The following is an 18,848-nucleotide window of genomic DNA, read 5'->3' as shown; positions in this document are numbered from 1 at the left end:
GAGGTTTTTAGAGTTGGAGGGTTTAGAGCTAGGATGTGGTCAATGAATATGCAATTTACATTTAAATTGTAAATTCAGCTCATCTTTTAGATGTTTATCAAAGACACTCTCCCCCATTGACATGGTCCCACCCCCAAAGCCATTAAATAGCAATCATATCTGTCAGTCTCCATTTCTTAGAAATTCCAGTGAGACTATCCATGCATCAGTTGAACTTGTTTACAGAGGATTAAAGGGAAAATCTGTTGTTTATCTGTAATCCCAGGTGGAAAGAAGGGAAAGGATGTGCATCCCTCCCTTCTTTTACCCGGGTAACATCGTCTCAGCTCATTCCTGTAATGCCACTGTAGTTTACCCTGGAATGGTTATTTATTGCTTCACTACCCTTCGGAGCCATGTTGAACTAAGTAAGCATCCAGGCTCCCTCTTCGGATATTTGAAAGCAGCTGACTCATCACCCTGCAACCTCTTTTCACCAGCCTGCTGAATATGTCTGTTTCTTTCATCCGATTCCTGTGGTTTGGGGCATGCTGTTTGTTTATCATCCTGGCTGTTCTCTTTAGAGCATAGCACACGGGTCATAACAAGCAGGTCTCCTTGCCTGTGCCAGCTCTGACTGAGCGTGGCTCTGATGTGCAGGAGTCAGGAACAAGAAGCATCATTCGGATTGATTAGTGATGCCTTGCATGGGCACAGGAAGGGGAGATGGCAGCACATGTGCTGGCCGTTTGCCATCTCTACAGTTTCAAACATGGGCAGTTACGTAGGTGCCAATTAACCCTGCTTAGTTGCTTGAGAATTTGAGGAGTCTCTATTCTTTATCGAACAGGGGTGAGATACCTAAACGTTCACAAAGTTTGCCAAACATTGCATTAGGTCTTGCTACAAATGCCTGTCTAAGACTTCTTATTTTTAAATACAGTCGCGGGGGGGGGGGAGGGGGGTGGTGAGAATGATGCTAACAGATATGATGAACACACGTCATTGTACATTGTCTAAATTGTATTCACATTTAAAATGTAAGTTAAAATGAAACAATGTGTAGCTGATTGTAATTTCCTAAGAGAAGACTTTAGGATGGCTGAAATAGTCAGGGGCAGGCCTGGTTTCCCAGAGTGATCCTGTAAGGTTTCTGTTGTGGGGACAGTGTATCTAGAGGTGGAGGAACTAAATGAAGGATAGGCTGATACATTAGACCATCTGTTGTATCTGTATTAAGTAGGTTTCATTCTGCTTTTGGGTTGTATTTCCTGTCTGTGTCTGAGGCTGTGTTGGGAAAATAGAATAGTTTGGTCAGGGCCCTCGCCTTGGGTCCAGTTGGGTGTGGTTCAGCATCCATTGTAAGCAAATTTTGTGCATGAGTGTGGAGTTAGAGCACATGTGCACCAATGTGTTGTCTATATTTTTTCATTTTCTGTTTTGGGTTCCCCCCCATCACTACCACCACCCCCAGCACCCCCTGTGTTGTGTCTGCGGTATAAGTTGTTGACAAACATTTTTTCAGTTATGTTTATATGGTTCCAAAGGAAAGCAGGGAAAGACCCCCTATGAATTCTAGTTTTGAAACAACAGAGGTTTTTAAAACGTAAATGATTACAACTATCAGCTCTGTAACTGGTGAACAGAATTTCCAACTTAAGATTGCTACTTAGTAATTAAGAAAAGTTTAGGAAACCAAGTGCTACATTGTACCCAGTTGATCTTTTTCTTTGAAACTTTGCGGTTGATGATATATCTTTGTGGAGGCAAAGATGAAGAGAGACTCGGATAGGGGCAAGGAGTTTCTTTGGGGAGAGACTGAAATGCAGCAGGTTAGAGGCATAGTGAGAGGCAGGTATTGCAGACGAGCCTCGTCATGAGCTTCGTGAGGCCAGAAGTCAACAACTGTTATGGGCAAGAAACTGGCAGGGCAGCCAGAGATTTCATGTGGTTATTGGATTAATTTATATTTCCTTTAAAATTTTATCAAGTGAGCCATAATTTATCAGGCTGAGTTGAGTTTTGTCCAGGGGATTGATTTGAAGTTTGGATTCATCCCAGGAAAGAGCTTTCACCTAAAGCCATGTTCCAGCAAATTATGTTGATTTTAAATTGAGCAGCCCATTAAAAATAGGTCTGATTTAAACAAGACAGTTTGGGGGGAACTTTTAACACATTAGTAACTATTATAAGATGTCTCTGCTGTGATCATGAGGCTTGCCTGTCTTTAGAAAAGGGAGAAAATGGAGGGGAGGGCTCTTACATTCCAGTCAATTCATGTAACCTCTTGATGCCAAAAATTAGAGAGGGGAAGCATATCAGATGTGTTCAGCCCAAATTCCATTTGTTCTTAAGGTTATGTAACAGCTCATCCTGTAATAGCCTTGGCCCTTGTCCAGCGAACGTGTAGATATTGGCGGCTTTGCGTGCTTAATAGACCCCCATCAATCAGTTATGACACCTTGTCTTACACCCAGTTGCCGTGTTTGTTTAAGCCAGCTTTGGAGGTTGTATAAATATTGTTAGCAACCTGCTCTCCCACCCTTGGTAATAAATGGCACCTTTTATAAATCCTTTGGCATGTTCTTAGGATGCAAAGGAGTAGAACTTGATCCATTGACATTTATGGGGGTTATCAGTCTCCTTCTGTGTCTGTTCTCTTGGCCTCTCCAGGCGTGGAGGGTGGAGGGACCCCAGGCTCCCTCAACCTCCGGGGCTTCTGCCTCTCCGAATCAGCTAGTGGAGTGTCCTACCTCATGGAACCTGGTAAGGGCTGCACAGGGGCTGCCAGATGAAACTGTGGCTCAAAACTGGACAGGCAAACTTAAGTTCACACAGAATGGAAAGGTGCACGTTTCCCTTAAAAAAAAAAAAAAAAAAAAAAAGACTTATAACACGTTGGCATTGATTCATGCAGCCACCTTTTGCTCTGTGCGAGAGATGGCCTTGGGGAGCAGGAAGAGCAATTGGGCAGAGTACACCACCGCTGGGCACAAGCCCTAGCCTTTTTGGATTACAGTTTCTTATCTAGAAATTAAATGACCTCTTCCTGTTGTGAAGGTCCAGTGAGATGATGTGTATAAATGTTGTAAGCTCTGCTATTGATGCCTTAGGACCTACCACTTGCCTGGCATCTTCCAGGCTGAGCTTCCAGGAGTGAATGGGTTTGGGCATGTGCAGATGTGTGGGGAAGGGCATTCCAGGCAAAGGGATCCACACACGCAAAGGTGCTTGGCTGGAAAATGCAGAGTGTTAGTGAATATCAGTGAGTGTAATTTGGATGGAACGACAGGTTTATAAAGGGGAGAAGTGTAAGGATAAGGTTGGCCTGGAGGTTTGGGGCCAGATTATAGAGGGCCTCAAATAGAAGGCTAAGGAAATTGGACTTCATTTTACAGGCAGTGAGGAGCAATTGGGGTTTTTAAGCAGGAGAGTAACATGATCAGAGCTGAGCTTCAGGAAAATTAATCTGGCAGCAAAGTGCTGCAAAGCCTTTTTGGAACAGAAGGGGTATAAATAAATAATTTGAAAATTTGGCAGTAGTGTTTTCAAAAATGTTCTGATATATGTAAGCTACATGATTTGAAATGACAATGTCTTTGTTCTTTTTTTCCTCACAGCAGCCAAATTCCTTTTTTGTTCTCTCTCTTCATTTTCTCTTTCCTTTTTTTACTGCATTCCCTCCTTCCCTCTTTCTTTTTCTTTTTCCTTGTTTCTCTATTTCTCTTTCTTTGTTTCCCTTCCTTCCTTTCTTCTCTTCTTCTCTTCTTCTCTTCCTCCCTCTCTCCTGTTTGTCTTTCGTGGTAGTGGTGTTTTGGGGGGTCCAAACCCAGCCAGAGGTAGAGAGTTCCAGGACAGTGCTTCAAGAAGGTCCAGCTGCTGGGGCTCCGTGCCCAGTGTACCAGCTGTGCCGGGCTCCATTGCTGACGGCAGTGAAGTCATCCAAGTTTGATTTTCACCAAACCCAGTCATACAAAGTGTAGGTATTTTGAATGAGTATGTGAGTCCTTGTAATTCACATGGCTGATGTTTCTGTGATCAGACTTTGTGGACTCATCACCAAAAGGCTCAGTTGATTTCTGTAATTACTCTTAGGTTAGCAAGAACAATGGAATCTCTATGGATTCTTTAGATATGCCCTATGTCCCTATCTAAGCAAACTTAATAAATGCGTTTACACTCTTGGTGTTCATGGATTTAAACTTGCAGGTTTGTAACTCTTTGTGAGTTCCTCTGTGAGTCCGTGGCACATAGTTTGGCTAAGATGTGAATCTGAAAAGTCTCCTTTGTAAGACATGTGTATGGAGAAGGGTCATTTAGCTTTGTTGTTCTCTACTCATTCATGCATTTGCAACAAATGCTTGCTAGTTTAAAAACTTGTTTTGTGCCTGTGAAAAATTGCAATCCAGTGAGAGATAAACATTCGATGAAATTTGAAAGTATGGTTAACTTACAATGTGTAGTATAAGGCTATGAACAGGAAACTCATATGACTCTCCATGGAAATGTGATTCAAGAGAAAGCTGGGAGCCTCTATAAACATTTTTGTATTTGTGAATATGGGAATTTGAGAAGGTTCCGGATGTATGCCTCAGGAATGTCAAGAGTCTGCCGTAAATCCAAATTTACAAAACAGATAAATTATTGAATGACTATTCACATTGCAAAACAATTTTTCACATTGTTAAATATTTACTTCACGTTTACCCTAGAGAAGTTCTTTAGTAAATACAGTTAGTATTTGATTTATAGAAATTCAGTGTATACAGCTGTTTCTAGATACATAAATTACGTTAAGTGGAATCCCCTTTCCATAGCATTAAGAAATTTAAGATAATCTTTTCTCCATTTGAAAAATCAATTTACATATATGAAAGATACTTGTTCACTAATTACAGGTTTGGTTTTTTTCCTATGAGGAACTTTGTAATACGGATGACTAATTTTCCAAGCTGTTTGATAAAAAAGGTTCGATTTGTTATGCTCAGTCATCACCATATTCACTGAACTTTGGCTTAGGTCAATGCAGAATAGCCATTAAAATCCTGACTGATGTTAACCCACTCTGGGACCATGGGCTTCAGATCGCCCATCAGTAAAATGGGGATAATAGTAGTATCCTCCTCAAAGGTTTTGGAGAAGAATAAATGAAATAATTCCTGCACCTGGCACCTAGTATGTGCTCAATAATTATTAGCCATTATATTATTACCTTTCTTGTTATTTTTCTAGTCCTAAAGATAAGGTCAACTAACTCAAGCCGAGCAGAATTTTATTTCCAAAGGAGTGTTTTTTATTCAACTTTTCACATTTTGATTTTGTTTTCTATATAGACTGTTACATGTTTTCCAAAAAGGAGGAAATGTTTGGCATCTTAAATTAAACTGCTGGTGTCCTGAGTATCAGGAGGCCCTGACTTATCTGATGCTTGGATTAAAAGTGTTTTAAAGGTTCACTGATTTATATCCCTATCCAACTGTACCGTAGCCTGGTACAGGTGTAAAAAAGAAGTGAAAAAGAAGAGGGAAGCACTACTCCTTGACTTTGAAGGTCCACATAGTCTAACCCCACAACTAACCCACACTTCCTTTCCCACATTCCACTTTTTATACTTTCTGCTCTAAACAGGCACATCACCGTGATCTTGCTCCTGTATTGACTCTGCCTAGGATTTCCATCTGTCCTGTCCATTCATCCAAATCCTGTCTAGCCTTCAGGGCCCAACTCAAAGCTTACCAGACCCAGGAAGGCTTATTACTTTTTACCAACTACCTTGTTCCTCACTGATTTCCTCCTTATTCAACTTGTGTGTTTTCTTCAGCCTGGGCCCACAGCAGAGCGTTCTCTTATAATTCATGGTAATCATGGTCATAATTACAAACACAAAGAGAAAATTCTCTATCCCCCAGAGCATTTTCACTTACTTTATTTCTTGGACCTTTCTAACCACTCTGTGAGGTGGGAAGGTCAGATGTATTTAACCCTATTGAACATGGTTACTTGATCAAGCTCATACAGCCAGTGAGGCTAAGAATTGAACTCACCAAGACTACCAGCCCTACTTCCCAAATATGGTTAGACAGCTTGTTGTTTCTTGTATGTTAATGTTATCTCCTTAACTAGTCTGTAAAATTCTTCATGTCAGGGGAGATGTCTTTTACTTCTGAACCTGTTAATAGCATTTGGTCCTATACCCATCTCACTAGAGACTTTTTGCCTAATAACATTAATGTTTATTGAGTGTTTACTATGTGGCGGGCACTGTGCTGAGCATCGTTACAGGAAGCTTACTCCTCAGAACACTTGTATAAGACAGGTACCATTATTAGATTTAGATTCAATTTAGATTCAGAGAGGGTTAGCAACCTTACGTCAGATAGATCAAATAGCTAGTAAGCAGCTTTACCTCCTCACAAAGATTGGTCATCATGGGAGGGTTTTTTTATGTTTTGTTTTATTTTTTAATCTCAGACTTCTCAGAGGCAGAATTGACCTTGGGCTACATTGCTGGGTCGGGGGAGATGGCAGGGGAGGATGTGCCCTGTTGAAAGCATAATGCCCAGGGATGGTAAATGGGGAAACTGAGTGAAAAAGAACTTGCCCACTGTCCTGGTTGGATCCTTCACCTTCAGAAAGAGCAGCCCATGGATCTCTTACCAGAATTTCACATTTTAGTTGGATTGAATTATGTCACTACCATAAAATTCTACTTAAACTAGAGGTACGGTGCTTCTGACACCTTTCCCTTCAATGCCCTTAACTTTGGAAATGTGGCCACAAGTAGCCCAAAGAAAGCCTAGAGATGTCTATACATTCTTCTAGGGTTTATACATGTTTGTCTTAATAGAAAAATGATTTTATATTACTTAGCATTGACGGAAAAAGTGAGATATTGTTGTTTGGATATTTTAAAAACTGGGTTGATTAAAACAGTACTAATGTTACATAATAATAGGCTCTGGGTTCAGGCAGCATCTCTTTCTTTCTTGGTGTTATTTATATTTTGAGAAAATAAACTCACACAAATAAGCGTTGGGTATTTGCTTTAGGTTGAATGTCCCTCCAAAACTTAATTCCCACTGTAACTGTTGAGGGTGGTAAATCCTGTTGTGGTAATTGAAAGGTGGGGCCTTGAAGAGGTGATTAGATTATAGGACCATGCCATAGTGAATGAATTAAAAATGGTAGTCAGGGACGTGGTTCTGAGAGCTTTAAAAGAAGAGCACATGAGAGGTTAGTGTCTCTCTGCTCCTCCATTTTCTGCCATGTGAGACCCCTGCATTGCTGTAAAACCACCACCAAAGAAAACCTTTACCAGATGTGTTCCCTGGACTTTGGACTTCCTAGCCTCTGAAACTGTAAGCAGTAAATTTTGTTTTCTTTATAAAATACCCAGTTCCATGTATTTTGTTATAAGCAACAGAAATGGACTAATTCAGAAAGTTGGTACCAGAAGTAGGGTGCTTCTAGAGAAACAGAATCTCTTTTTTTTTGTCCTTTTTTGTGACCGCGCTCAGCCAGTGAGCGAACCGGCCATCCCTATATAGGATCCGAATCCGCGGCGGGAGCGCTGCTGCGCTCCCAGCGCTGCACTCTCCCGAGTGCGCCACGGGGTCGGTCCGAGAAACAGAATCTTAAAGATGATTTTCTTCAATTTTGTTTCAGGGCTTTAGACCTAAAAATGCTAACAGCTCAACTTCTAACAATACAGAGAGCACTGATAGTCCATGGCATGAACTGTTTAAAGAGGTAAGAAGAATAAATCCATTTGATATTCCTGAATCACCATTTGTAAAAGGTAAGGGATTCAGTGACTCTATACATAATACCTTTGAGTATTTGTGGAAATCCAAGGGATATATAGTGATATTGGCTGGTTGCTCCTAGCATTGCTGGACAAAGTAAGGAAAGAAAAGGAAGAGCTCAGGGATGCTAATTCTTGGCTCAAGTGCCACATAGATGACCTAAAAGTTTCCAGGTGTGCTCTAGACCAGAATTTTCTCTCCAGTACCCACAGAGCTGAAATTGCCAAATATCAAACACAAGCCCTTAACATAAGATTGGCTGAACTACAATGGCAGTTGAATTATCAGTCTTGCAGGGTATCTACCGTTAAAGTGAGGGCATTGGTTGGGAAAGAGTGGGATCTTGCAAGTTGGCATGGGGACATGTAGGAACACCCTGATGAGGCTGGGGACATGGAACCCCTAAATTCCATTAGGTCTTACTTGCCAGAGACAGTGGCTTTTCCACCTATCCCCAGAGACAGTGGCTTTTCCACCTCTGCCTGAAAGGGTCAACTCAGCATTGCCTAAGGACACAGTAATAGCTTCCCCTGAGAAAGTTACTGAGTAAGACAATGTTGATTCTCTGCAGGACCCACCTCCACCACTGTCTTTGATTCTTGACCTATAACTACACTCAAGGCCCTGAGGGCATTGCAGAAGCCTCTGGCCCAAAAGCCTAGGGAGACAGAATGGTCTCAGGGAATAGGCTGGTGTGCCCTCCGTGGGCTCCCTGCCCACGGCCATCTCAGGATGCTGCTCCCCACACTAGCACCCCAGCTGCTTCAACTGCTCCAGTGTGGCTAAATTGGCCCCAGTGTGGCTGGACCCTCAGCTTCGGAAAATACAAGCTGGAAGCCTTGGCAATTTCCACATAGTGTTAGGTCTGCAGGCTTGCAGGATGCCAGAGCTGCGGAGGCTTGGGAGCCTCCACCCCAGTTTCAAAGGATGTATGGAAAAGCCTGGGGGCCCAGGAAGAGATCTGTCACAGGGGCAGATTCACCACATAGAGCCTTTGCTAGAGAGATGACGAGTGGAAACATGGGGTTGAATATGCAGCAGAAAAACCCCACCAAGGCCACACATTAAGGAGCCATGGGAGTGGGACCACCACGGAGACTCCAGACCTGTGGAGCTAACAGCGTACAACTCCAGCCTGGGAGAGCTGAAGCACAGCCTAAGACCAAGAAAGCCATAGAAGCAGAGCTGCCTGAGGACTTGAGGACCCAACCCCCACACCAGCGTGCAGAGGACATCAAACATGGAGTCAAGGTACATGATTCACCAGCTTTGAGATTTAATGCCTGCCGTGCTGGATTTTGGACTTGCTTAGGACCTATTACACCTTTCTTTTGGCCTATTTCTTTTCTTTTTGTATGAGAATATGTACCCTGTGCTTGTCCCACCATGGTATCTTGGAAGTAGATAATTTGTTTTGATTTCACAGATGGGACTTTGAACTTTGGATTTTTCAGTTAAAAGAAGTTAAGACTTTGGGAATGAAATGAATGTATTTGTATGTGAAAAGGACATGAGTTTTGGGGGGCTGGGGCAGAATGCTGTAAATTGGATGCGCCCCAACCTCATTGAACTTAAATCTTCACTGTAACTGTTGAGGGTGGGAAATCCTATTATGGTAATTGAAAGGTGGAGCTTTGAAGAGGTGATTGGATTGTAGGAACATACTGTAGTGAATGTATTAAAAATGGTGGTCACGGGTATGGTTCTGAGGGCTTTAAAAGAAGAGCACATGAGATGTTAGTGTGTCTGTCTGCTCTGCCATTTTCTGCCGTGTGAGACCCCTGGGTCACTGTCACCACCACCAAGACCCTCATCAGATGTGTTCCCTGGACTTTGGACTTCCCAGCATTGGAAACTGTAAGCAATACATTTCATTTTCTTGCAAATTACCCAGTTCCAGGTATTTTGTTATAAGCAACAAAAACAGACTAATACAGTATTGTATGTGAGGAGATGCCCAGAAGTGGTTGCCAAAGAAATGGTTCCATCCTACATTTTCAGGCTCCTAGTGATAGAAAGTTCAGTATTTCTTCTTGCTGAGGCATTAAGTTACTTCTATAATATGGTGGATCCAAAGTGTTTCTGATTTCAGTAACAACAGCAATACTGTTGTTTGCTTTTGTTTTGTTTTAGGGGGTGTCTGGCTGGTACTGGTTTCAGAACCCTTGACCTTGGTGTTATCAGCCCCACACTGTACCCAAGTGAGCTAAAGGGCCAGGCCTTAAATTGTTGTTTTTTACTTTGACCATTAATGCTACGATGTAAATGATTAGCATGTCATCGCAGATAAATAAACTATCTCAAAGACTCACAGTCCTCCGGATCCGAGCTCTTCATATAATTCAAACTTCTTTATTGCGCTAGTTATTTCTGCCTTGCAGCATGGATTTCAGCTATGGAAAAAAAAGAAAATATTTCCTGAATAAGTCAGCTTGTGAATAACAGAATAATTAATCCTATCCAGATCTTTACCCTTGATTTTTGAGGACATTTGTTCCTCCATGAAGAAAAAGAACAATTAAACAGTAAGTTTAAGAAGACTAGCCATGACCTATTCTGCCCCACTCCCTCGGAGCTAGTATTCCAACCAGATAATAAAGCAAGCTTCCAGAGGTATTTTTTATTATAATGTTTGTAAAAAGGGGAGTATTCAACCACTGTCTCCATTCACTTTCTTTTTGAGTATTGATCTCTGTTGTAGCAGTAAGGGTGCCTTCACCAGCCTCCATCCAGGCTGCCATTCTCAATTTTAACCATCATCTTGATATTTTCAGAGATTTAAGCACCATTCTTACCATGAATGGAATGGAATGGAATAATCTTATGCTATTAAATTAACTTCATCAGCTATTTTACAGCTAAGCATTTTGTACAGACCTTCACCATCAGTATTATAAACAGAACAAGCAAAAACCACTAAAAGGACTCATCACTGATATAAAACCTCTTACCTGGCTGGAAGGTCCCTTCACTACGTCTTCACTCGTGTGTATTGAATAGTTTAAAATGTAGTGTTTGGTGGTATTACTGATAGTTTAGCTTGGTTGTCTCTTTTTGATCCAAATTGGAGTATTTCATGTCCACATAATAGGGCTTCACCAAATATTCTCTTAACCAAGTTCTACCTCCTAAAGTGTTTCTGAAACTGACCCTGAAGAAAGCTTCAAGCAACTTAGTACTTCCCTAATTGTGTTTTCCATTGAATTGTTCCAAACCCCAACTTTTCTCTTAAATAAATTTTTTTAAAAAATCTAGTGATTTGTCTTCAAATATTTGCATGGTTTCTTTATTAATATCATTGCAAGACATTTTTTTTCATGCAGTTAATATTAGTCTTTTTTTCCATCAGATTTTTTTTTTTAAAGTGAGGTTTAGGGCCATTTATTATTTCCACAATGCCAAACTTATTTGACATTCTGTACAGATGATCAACATTCTAATGGGTAGGCATATTCTTCTTTGAGAGCATGATATGTGAGTTAAAGTCATAGTCACAAATAAATTAATACTAAAAATTGTGACTGCCTAGAAAATATATGAGAGAAAATGAAATATAAAGAAAGTAAAAGAAAAGTACAGGAGTAGCCTTTTGGGTGGTTGAATACAGCATTGTTAGATGCTTGTATTTACAGAAGGAAATGGAAGAAAGCTCATCATTTTACAGAATTCTGTGTTAATGTTTAATATTTAGAAAATCATACTAGCATCCAAGAAAAACTGAAAATAATCTGCTTATTATCCCACAGTGTTTTTGTATAAACCTACAGATCTAGATTTTCACCCATTGCTATATCTGTAATAAGCATTATGGGGTAATATTAATGTTCTTACACTCTTCTTTGATATACATGAGGATATTTTTTAAATTTAGATGTTTGATATCCAGTGCAGTTCCAGACACTACCCGAAAAAACAATCAGGGTTCACGTGGTGAAGAAAAATAGGAATATGTTTCTGTGAAAAGCTCTTAGCTAGAGGGCTTAAAATCAGATAGAGACTTTAAAAATAGCCTTTCATGAGGCAAACATAACTTGTTGAAAATCGCCTTGCACATTTTTGAAACTAGGATGACCCCTCCACCCCCTGCCCCCTAGTCAAGGACCACCATGTGGTTGAATGCCAAGAGGACAAACTTGTATTTTCCAAGTGCTTCATATTTTGTGTTTGATGTTCTGAGCCTCTAGAGTTGGGTGCAGCTCTTCTTGGATGGATAAACTGTGTTAGGAGACGCAGTATTGAGTTCAAGAAGGAAATTTTAACCCTTCTATGTTTAAAAATGAATGAGTTCTGTGGCCAAGGGCTAACACACTTCTTAAAATCAACTTGGAAAAAAGTTTTGAGAAGAAATTGACTCCTTTTTACAATCTGAGTAACTTCATACAATAGGTGCAGCATGTCCCATAAATACAGATAGACCACCTACAAAGTGTGCTAGAAGATATTTCATACTGCAGATCCCTTACCTTGTGCCTGATGAAGCATGTAAAATATTTAGAAAAGAATGAATTTTAAAGTCCACATAACTGTTTGATTGGTATTTACTAAATTGAGTTCTGCATGTAGATGATAAAAAGGAATCAGTCCACAGTAAACATATAATGTGGAAAGAAAGACAAAATGGAAACTTTCTTATCCTGTCATTTTGATCCTTTTTTGAAAGAAAGCATCCTGACAGCAATGAGGAAATAGCTTGGAATTCATACCTATTTGATTTGGCAAATGTGGATAACTATTCTTTCTCAGCAGTCATGAAGTAAAAACATGAGACAGCAACTGAAAATCACCTTAGAGATTATCTGATTAACTCCCTCATTGTACAGATGGGGAAACTGAGGCCTGGAGGTGTCTAATGACCTGCCACAATCAAAGGGCCAAGTGATTTCAGGCTTTAATTACTAAGAAGGGCAGAGAGATATATTCTCTAGTGTTTAATTTAAAAAATACTCAGATTATATATATCTATTTTGTTCATTACATATAAATTAGTTACCTTTGCATTTTGCTTATATCCCATAAAGCACTTAACTGCATAAGAAGCTGAGGGTTGCAAATAAGTAACCTTCTTGTCACGTGCGAAAGGTGGCAAGTAGGTTTGTCTCTGCTGCCAACTCCAGTCAACTTATTTTTAACATGTATAATCACACCATAATTGATGTGTCTTGAAAATCTGGTTTCCTTTCTTTTTCCTTTTTTAAATTAACTTTTATTTATGAACACATGCATATAATTTAAAAATCAAATAGTCCTAAAAGACTTATAATGAAAAACAGTATTCCCCCAAATTCCATCCCACTCCCCAGAGGCAGCAATCTTCAACTTCTCAAGCTGTTTCTTCTGGCATTTACCTCCATATTTCTAGACAATGTGAATTATCCAGTTTGGATATTACTTCTTGACTTCTTGTAAGGAAAGTGTGGATTTAGCATTCTTATATGAACCACTCCCCCAACCTCACATCCCTTCCCTCATTGTCCCCATGTAGTTAAAACTAAACTTTTTTTTTTGGTGGGGGGGACCGGTAAGGGGATCGCAACCCTCGGCTTGGTGCCATCCGCACCGCGCTCAGCCAGTGAGCACACCAGCCATCTCTATATAGGATCCAAACCTGCGGCCGGAGCGCCGCTGCGCCCCCAGCACCGCACTCTCCTGAGTGAGCCACGGGGTCGGCCCAAAGCTAAACTTTTAATTAGTGATTGTTTACATTATTATGACCGAAAATACTATTCCCTACAGTTCTTTCAGATGTTATCACATTTCTTTCTAAATAATTTGATGTATCTGTATTAGGGTTTTCCAGAGAAATGGAACCAATAATATGTACATACAGAGAAAGAGATCTATTGTAAGGAATTGACTCATGTGATTGTGAAGGCTGAGAAGTCTGAAAGCCAGCAGTCTGCAGACCCAGGAAGAGCTTTGAATCTGAAGGCAAGCAGTCAGGCAGGAGGACTTCCATCTTACTTCAGGGGGGTCAGCCTTTTTGTTCTATTCAGGCCTAGAACTGATTGGATTGTGCCCACCCACATTGCGGAAGGCCATCTGCTTTACTCAGTCTACCCATTCAAATGTTAATCTCATCCAGAAGAACCCTCAAAGACATACCCAGAATAATGCCTGACCAAATATCTGGACACCCTATGACCCAGTCAAGTTGACACACAAAATTAACTATTGTCATATCTTTCTGACACCTATCAATTTTTCCAAGTGCTCAGACACATAAAATAACCTACCATTTACATTTTGCTTTTTCTTGGAGACTTTCTACCCTTAGTCCTTCACCCTCCTGCTCCAATCTGGATTGGTCGTGTGGGCTGGTTGTGTGGACTATGCTGGGGGTATGTTAGCATCTTTTGTTGTAATGACCCATGTCTACCACATCCTGTATCTTCTGCTTTCTTGGTTTATTCTCTTGCTTGGCTGAAGCACATCTTTTAGCAGCTTCCTAGAAAAAGGGTTCAAGGGAAGTATTTTATTTTTAGCTTTCGCACATCTAAAAATTGTGTTTATTGCACTTCACACTTGACTTATAATTAAGCTAGTTTTAGAAATCAATGTTGGAAACTATTTATTGGTCTCAGAATTCTGAAGGTATTTCACCATTGTCTTCAGCATTCTGCTTGTGATAAGACCAGTGCCATTCTGATTCTCCTTGTTTGGTATATGACCTGAATTTTTCCTCTGGATGCTGTTAGGGCCTTCTAATCTCTGGTATTCTCATACTTCACAATATGGTGCCTTGGGGAGGTCCCACGTGCATACATTGTGTCTCGTGCATACCTTTTGATGGACTCTTTTTCAAGCTAGGAACTCATGCCTGGGTAGTTTCTTTTACTATTTCTTTGATAATGTCCTTCTTTGTATTTTCTCTGTTCTTTATTTCTGGAACTCCTTTTGGGTAGCATCTCAAATTTTCATACCTTTCCTATTTTCTTTTCATTGTTTTGATTTCGGTTCTACATTCTGGGGAATTTGCTTGACTATCTTCTAGATTCTCTGTTGAATGCTGTAATTTTTATGATGACATGTAATTTCCAAGAACTCTTTCTTGTTTATTTCTTTAACATAACATCCTGTTCTTTTTTCATGGGTGCACTATCTTAAGGTACTTACTCTCTAAGAATGTAGCAGCATTTTTGAAGTTCTTTTTATTTTCCCTGCCTTCTCTCCCCACGCCCCACCTCAAGTTATTTTCTTGTTTGTTTTTTCTCTCCCTTTCCTGTCAGAGGCTTTCCCCCAATGTCTTTCAACCTTTCATGAGTATTCATATTTGACAGATTGAAAGTTCTACGTGCATATGCCACAAATGCCTCTGTCCCTTGTAGTTATGTTGCATGGATGGGGTCGTTGTGATGAGCTTTCTTTGGGAAGAACAGATTTTTGTTGGAACCCTACATATAAATGTCAGTATGTGGATGTCTTTCCTCTGAGCTTGTTCACTTTCTCCAGAGAAGAATCCTTTCATCTCCTGCCCAGGGAGGTGAGATGCGGTTGGTGTTCTGGGTGGCCCTGGCATTTACCTCTGTTCTCCACTGTTCCTTCTTCCTGAGTCTGCACCCCCTCCTCAGTTTCTCAATTTCCCACCTGCTTGGAGAGGGGGCCAGGGGATATCTAGTGGTCTGGCTGAATAAAGTGGGCTCAACAGCTCTGTGTTCTGTCATGAACCTGATCCCCATGTTTCATGGCACCTGTGTCTCCAAAGACTTAGCTGCTGGGGCTTCTGTCAGGCCTGTTGGCTTTAGATCCAACAGTAACCTCTACGGTGGATGCAAAGTTTACATCTCTTTCATCCACTTTTGTCCAAGTTTGCTGAAATATTTTATTTGTGAATACTCCTCTTTTTTCTTTATCCTTGTGGGTTAAAATGTTTTTTAATTCCTTAACTGACAATTTAATAGGGTTTGGGGAGGGAAAGGAGGTAAAGGCAGATAGTGACTCCTCCATGTTTATCTGGAAGTGAAAATCTAGATTTTCTCTTCAGGCCTGGGAGGTCCACATAGAGCAGTCTCTTCCAGTGACTGCCTGGGGCTACCTGGGGGGAGGGGACACTGAGGTCACCATGTACCCTGCAACAGGGGGCATCTGCAGCACATGTGCTACATGTTTTCCATTCTTGTTTTAGGTGTTTGTTCTCCTGCCCTTTGTTTTTCTTCATATTTTTCCTGCCTCTGTCCTTTCCCCTTCTAGCTCCTTCTGTTCTCATTTATCCTCTGCTGCTGCTTACAATGACATTTTCAGCAAGTCTTTAACACCTCTCTGAGCTAAAGGCTCTCAAGTTCAGCTTTCTTTCTCCCAGCCTCAGCCTGTTCTGCTGTCGTGAGTGGACAACTTCTGTTTCTTCTGTCTTCTTGTCAGTCCCAAGTGACCTTTTACAGAAAATGCCTTTTAGTCACTGTCTAGCTCAGTTATGGAGAGCTAACTGTGAATGACACACAAGGGTCCTCAAAGAAGTCAGATTTCTCTTGGATGTAATAAAGCAAATAAAACGTGGCCTAAGCAAGCAGAATTGGATGGGTCCCTTCTCACCTTTGCCCTCTGCCACATTGACCTTATCTGATGATACAGGCTGAGAGCTCAGGATCCATTTAGAGGGGTTTGGTTCCACAGATGCCAGTGTTAACATTTTTTGTTCTAAGGAAGTGTCTCAGCCTAAATGTTCCCCATGGTGACACAGGCTGCACGTCTGTCTGTAAGTGCTGAGGCTGCCCCAACTATCTCAGTAACTCACTCTACTTGCCCCACGATGTCTGTATTCATATTGGGGCTCTGTGATTAGCCCGTAATATAAACGCCTGGCCCAAAATGTATGGCCTGAGTTTATCCAAGGCCCAAACAATTACTAAACATTCCTCTTAGATAGAAGACAGATTTCTTTCCCTTGGCAAAGATTTTCTACTGAGATATATTACAGGATGTTTTACATTCTCTTGGTCTTGTAATAACACCACGCCCAATCCAGTATTTGATGCATCGGTGGCCACTCAAAAGGTTGTTATTTTTTAAGTGTATATTGTTCTCAGTCTGGGGCTCTCATATCTGTAAAAAGAAAAGAAAATCCTGTTTCCATCTTTCCAGAGTTTTATGACACCTGAGAACTTGGATGAAGCTGGGACTGGGACCAAGAACGGGGTGGGTCCGTGGCGCCTGCGTCAGGGAATGTGAGTGCCCTACAGGCTGGAAGGGATGCTCTGGTTGTAGCCTTTAGATAAACAGATTAGGCTGGACATCTGTAGTTTCAGATTAGGCAGGAAGGAAATCATCTGGAGTCATCTCTTGCCTGGATTACTCAATGTCTTCCTTCCTGGTTCTACAGTGGTCCTGGGAGGGTGATGTTATCAGCTCTATTTACAAAAGGATGAACACTATGAGATTCTGGGAGGTGAGCTGACTGGCCCAGGGTCACCATGAACCCCCAGGGTCAGGTTTGAACTCAGGCCTTCTGACTCTAAGCCTGTAGTCCTCTCACTGCCTGACAGCTGCTTCCTGAGCTTTTTTCCTGGATCACTCAAGCAAAACAAGGCAGCTTCCTGCTATTTAAGGGGACAAGGGTTTAGTAGGGACTGACTCTTTGAGGTTGGCGGTCTCCTTTGGTTAATTTCACCAGGTCATCCCCCAGCACTCTGGTTCCCTTTGCAGAGATGCAGATCAGAGGTGTTCTGGCTCTGTCTAAACTCACTTTGTGACCCTGAGTGAATCATTTCCCTCTTTGCGATTCAGTTTCCTCGTTCTAAGTGTATTCCTCATAAGTATATTGGGATTCGGTGGTTCTCAAATCTGCTGGTGCATCAGAATCACCTGGGAGCTTATAAAAAAAACTCTTTTGAGGCATATTTTACATATCACAAAATCTACCCGTTTCAAGTGTACAATTCAATGATTTTTGGTAAATTTACGAAGTTGTTCAGCTATCACCATAAATCAGTTTTGAACATTTTCATCATGCCAGTAATGTCCCTCATGTACTGTTAATCCCCATTCCCACCCCTTGCCCCAGGCAACAATCTGTATACTTTCTGTCTCTATAGATTTACCTCTCTGGACGTTTCATATAAATAGAATCTTGCAATATGTGGTCTCTTGCATCTGGCTTCTTTTACTTAATATAATGTCTTTGAGTCTTATTAATATAGTATGTATCAACAGTTCAAAATTGAATAAGGGTTCCCCCTGGAGGGCTTTTTTAAAATACTTATTTCTGGGCCCTACTTCCCAGAGGACTGGAGGGGGGCCCAGGAATCTGCCTTTAACAAACTCCCTGGGTAATTCAGATACATCTGGTTAGTAGATGTGTGTTTGGACCCACTCAGACCAGATGACCTCTGAAGGCTTCCTGAAGCCATTGTCTCTATTAGTTTGTGCCTCTAGGGCAAGACACACACATTCCTGCCAAGTCTCATTTGGTCTTTGTCTTTGGAACAGAGAAGCATTACGCAGAGCAGAGCTGAGGGAGTTGGCCAAGCAGCACGCATAAATCTGTGCAGCACCTGACCTGCATTACCCTCGGCATAAGCCAAAGCTTTGTGTCCCTGGCTTCATAGACATAAAATTTTATCATGGAGTTTTATGTGTTATCACATTGTAAAAGAGCCATAAAATCAAGGGTCCAGTTTTCAGTGCATCTGAAAATGTCCTATTCCTCTAAGTCATAATCTTGGTTGCTTTCATTTTGGTAACTTGTTGAGAAGCCTCACCCCAACCCTGCCATTTATTAGCTCTGACTAGTTTCTTAGCGGTTCTGAGCCTCTGTTTCTTAATCTGCAAAATGGGATTAATGATATTGACATCATGGAGTCTCTTGTGAGGATTAAATGAGATAGCATGTGAAATGTAATTAGAATGGGGCTTAATGCTCTTTTCTCCCTCTTTGCTACCTCTTTCTCTGTGCCTTTTTCCCTTATTATATATTTTTTCATTTGCTTGTTGGCCATTTGCATATCTATTTTTTTAATGAGGTGAAATTCACATAACATAAAATTACGCAATTTCCTCTACATCCTCGTTATTTTCCTTTTACTTTTCAAGAAATTATAGCCATCCTAGTGGATGTGACATGGTATGTCATTG

General features: G+C 41.0%; 1 protein-coding gene across 1 annotated transcript in view; it reads left to right on the top strand.

Moving 5' to 3' along the window:
• LOC134372567 (thrombospondin type-1 domain-containing protein 4-like) overlaps positions 1-8,400 on the top strand; it is a 66,238-nt gene extending 57,838 nt beyond the window's left edge. Inside the window, exon 5 of the mRNA XM_063090029.1 lies at positions 8,356-8,400. Within this exon, the coding sequence (XP_062946099.1) occupies positions 8,356-8,387 (32 nt within the window). The 3' untranslated portion in view covers positions 8,388-8,400. The remainder of the gene's footprint in view (positions 1-8,355) is intronic.
• Positions 8,401-18,848: the final 10,448 nt, after the last annotated feature.

Source organism: Cynocephalus volans, chromosome 3 (assembly GCF_027409185.1).
Source record: "Cynocephalus volans isolate mCynVol1 chromosome 3, mCynVol1.pri, whole genome shotgun sequence".
Taxonomy (NCBI): domain Eukaryota; kingdom Metazoa; phylum Chordata; class Mammalia; order Dermoptera; family Cynocephalidae; genus Cynocephalus; species Cynocephalus volans.
Note: the sequence above shows the minus strand (reverse complement) of the source record. Positions and strands in the feature narration are given on the sequence as shown.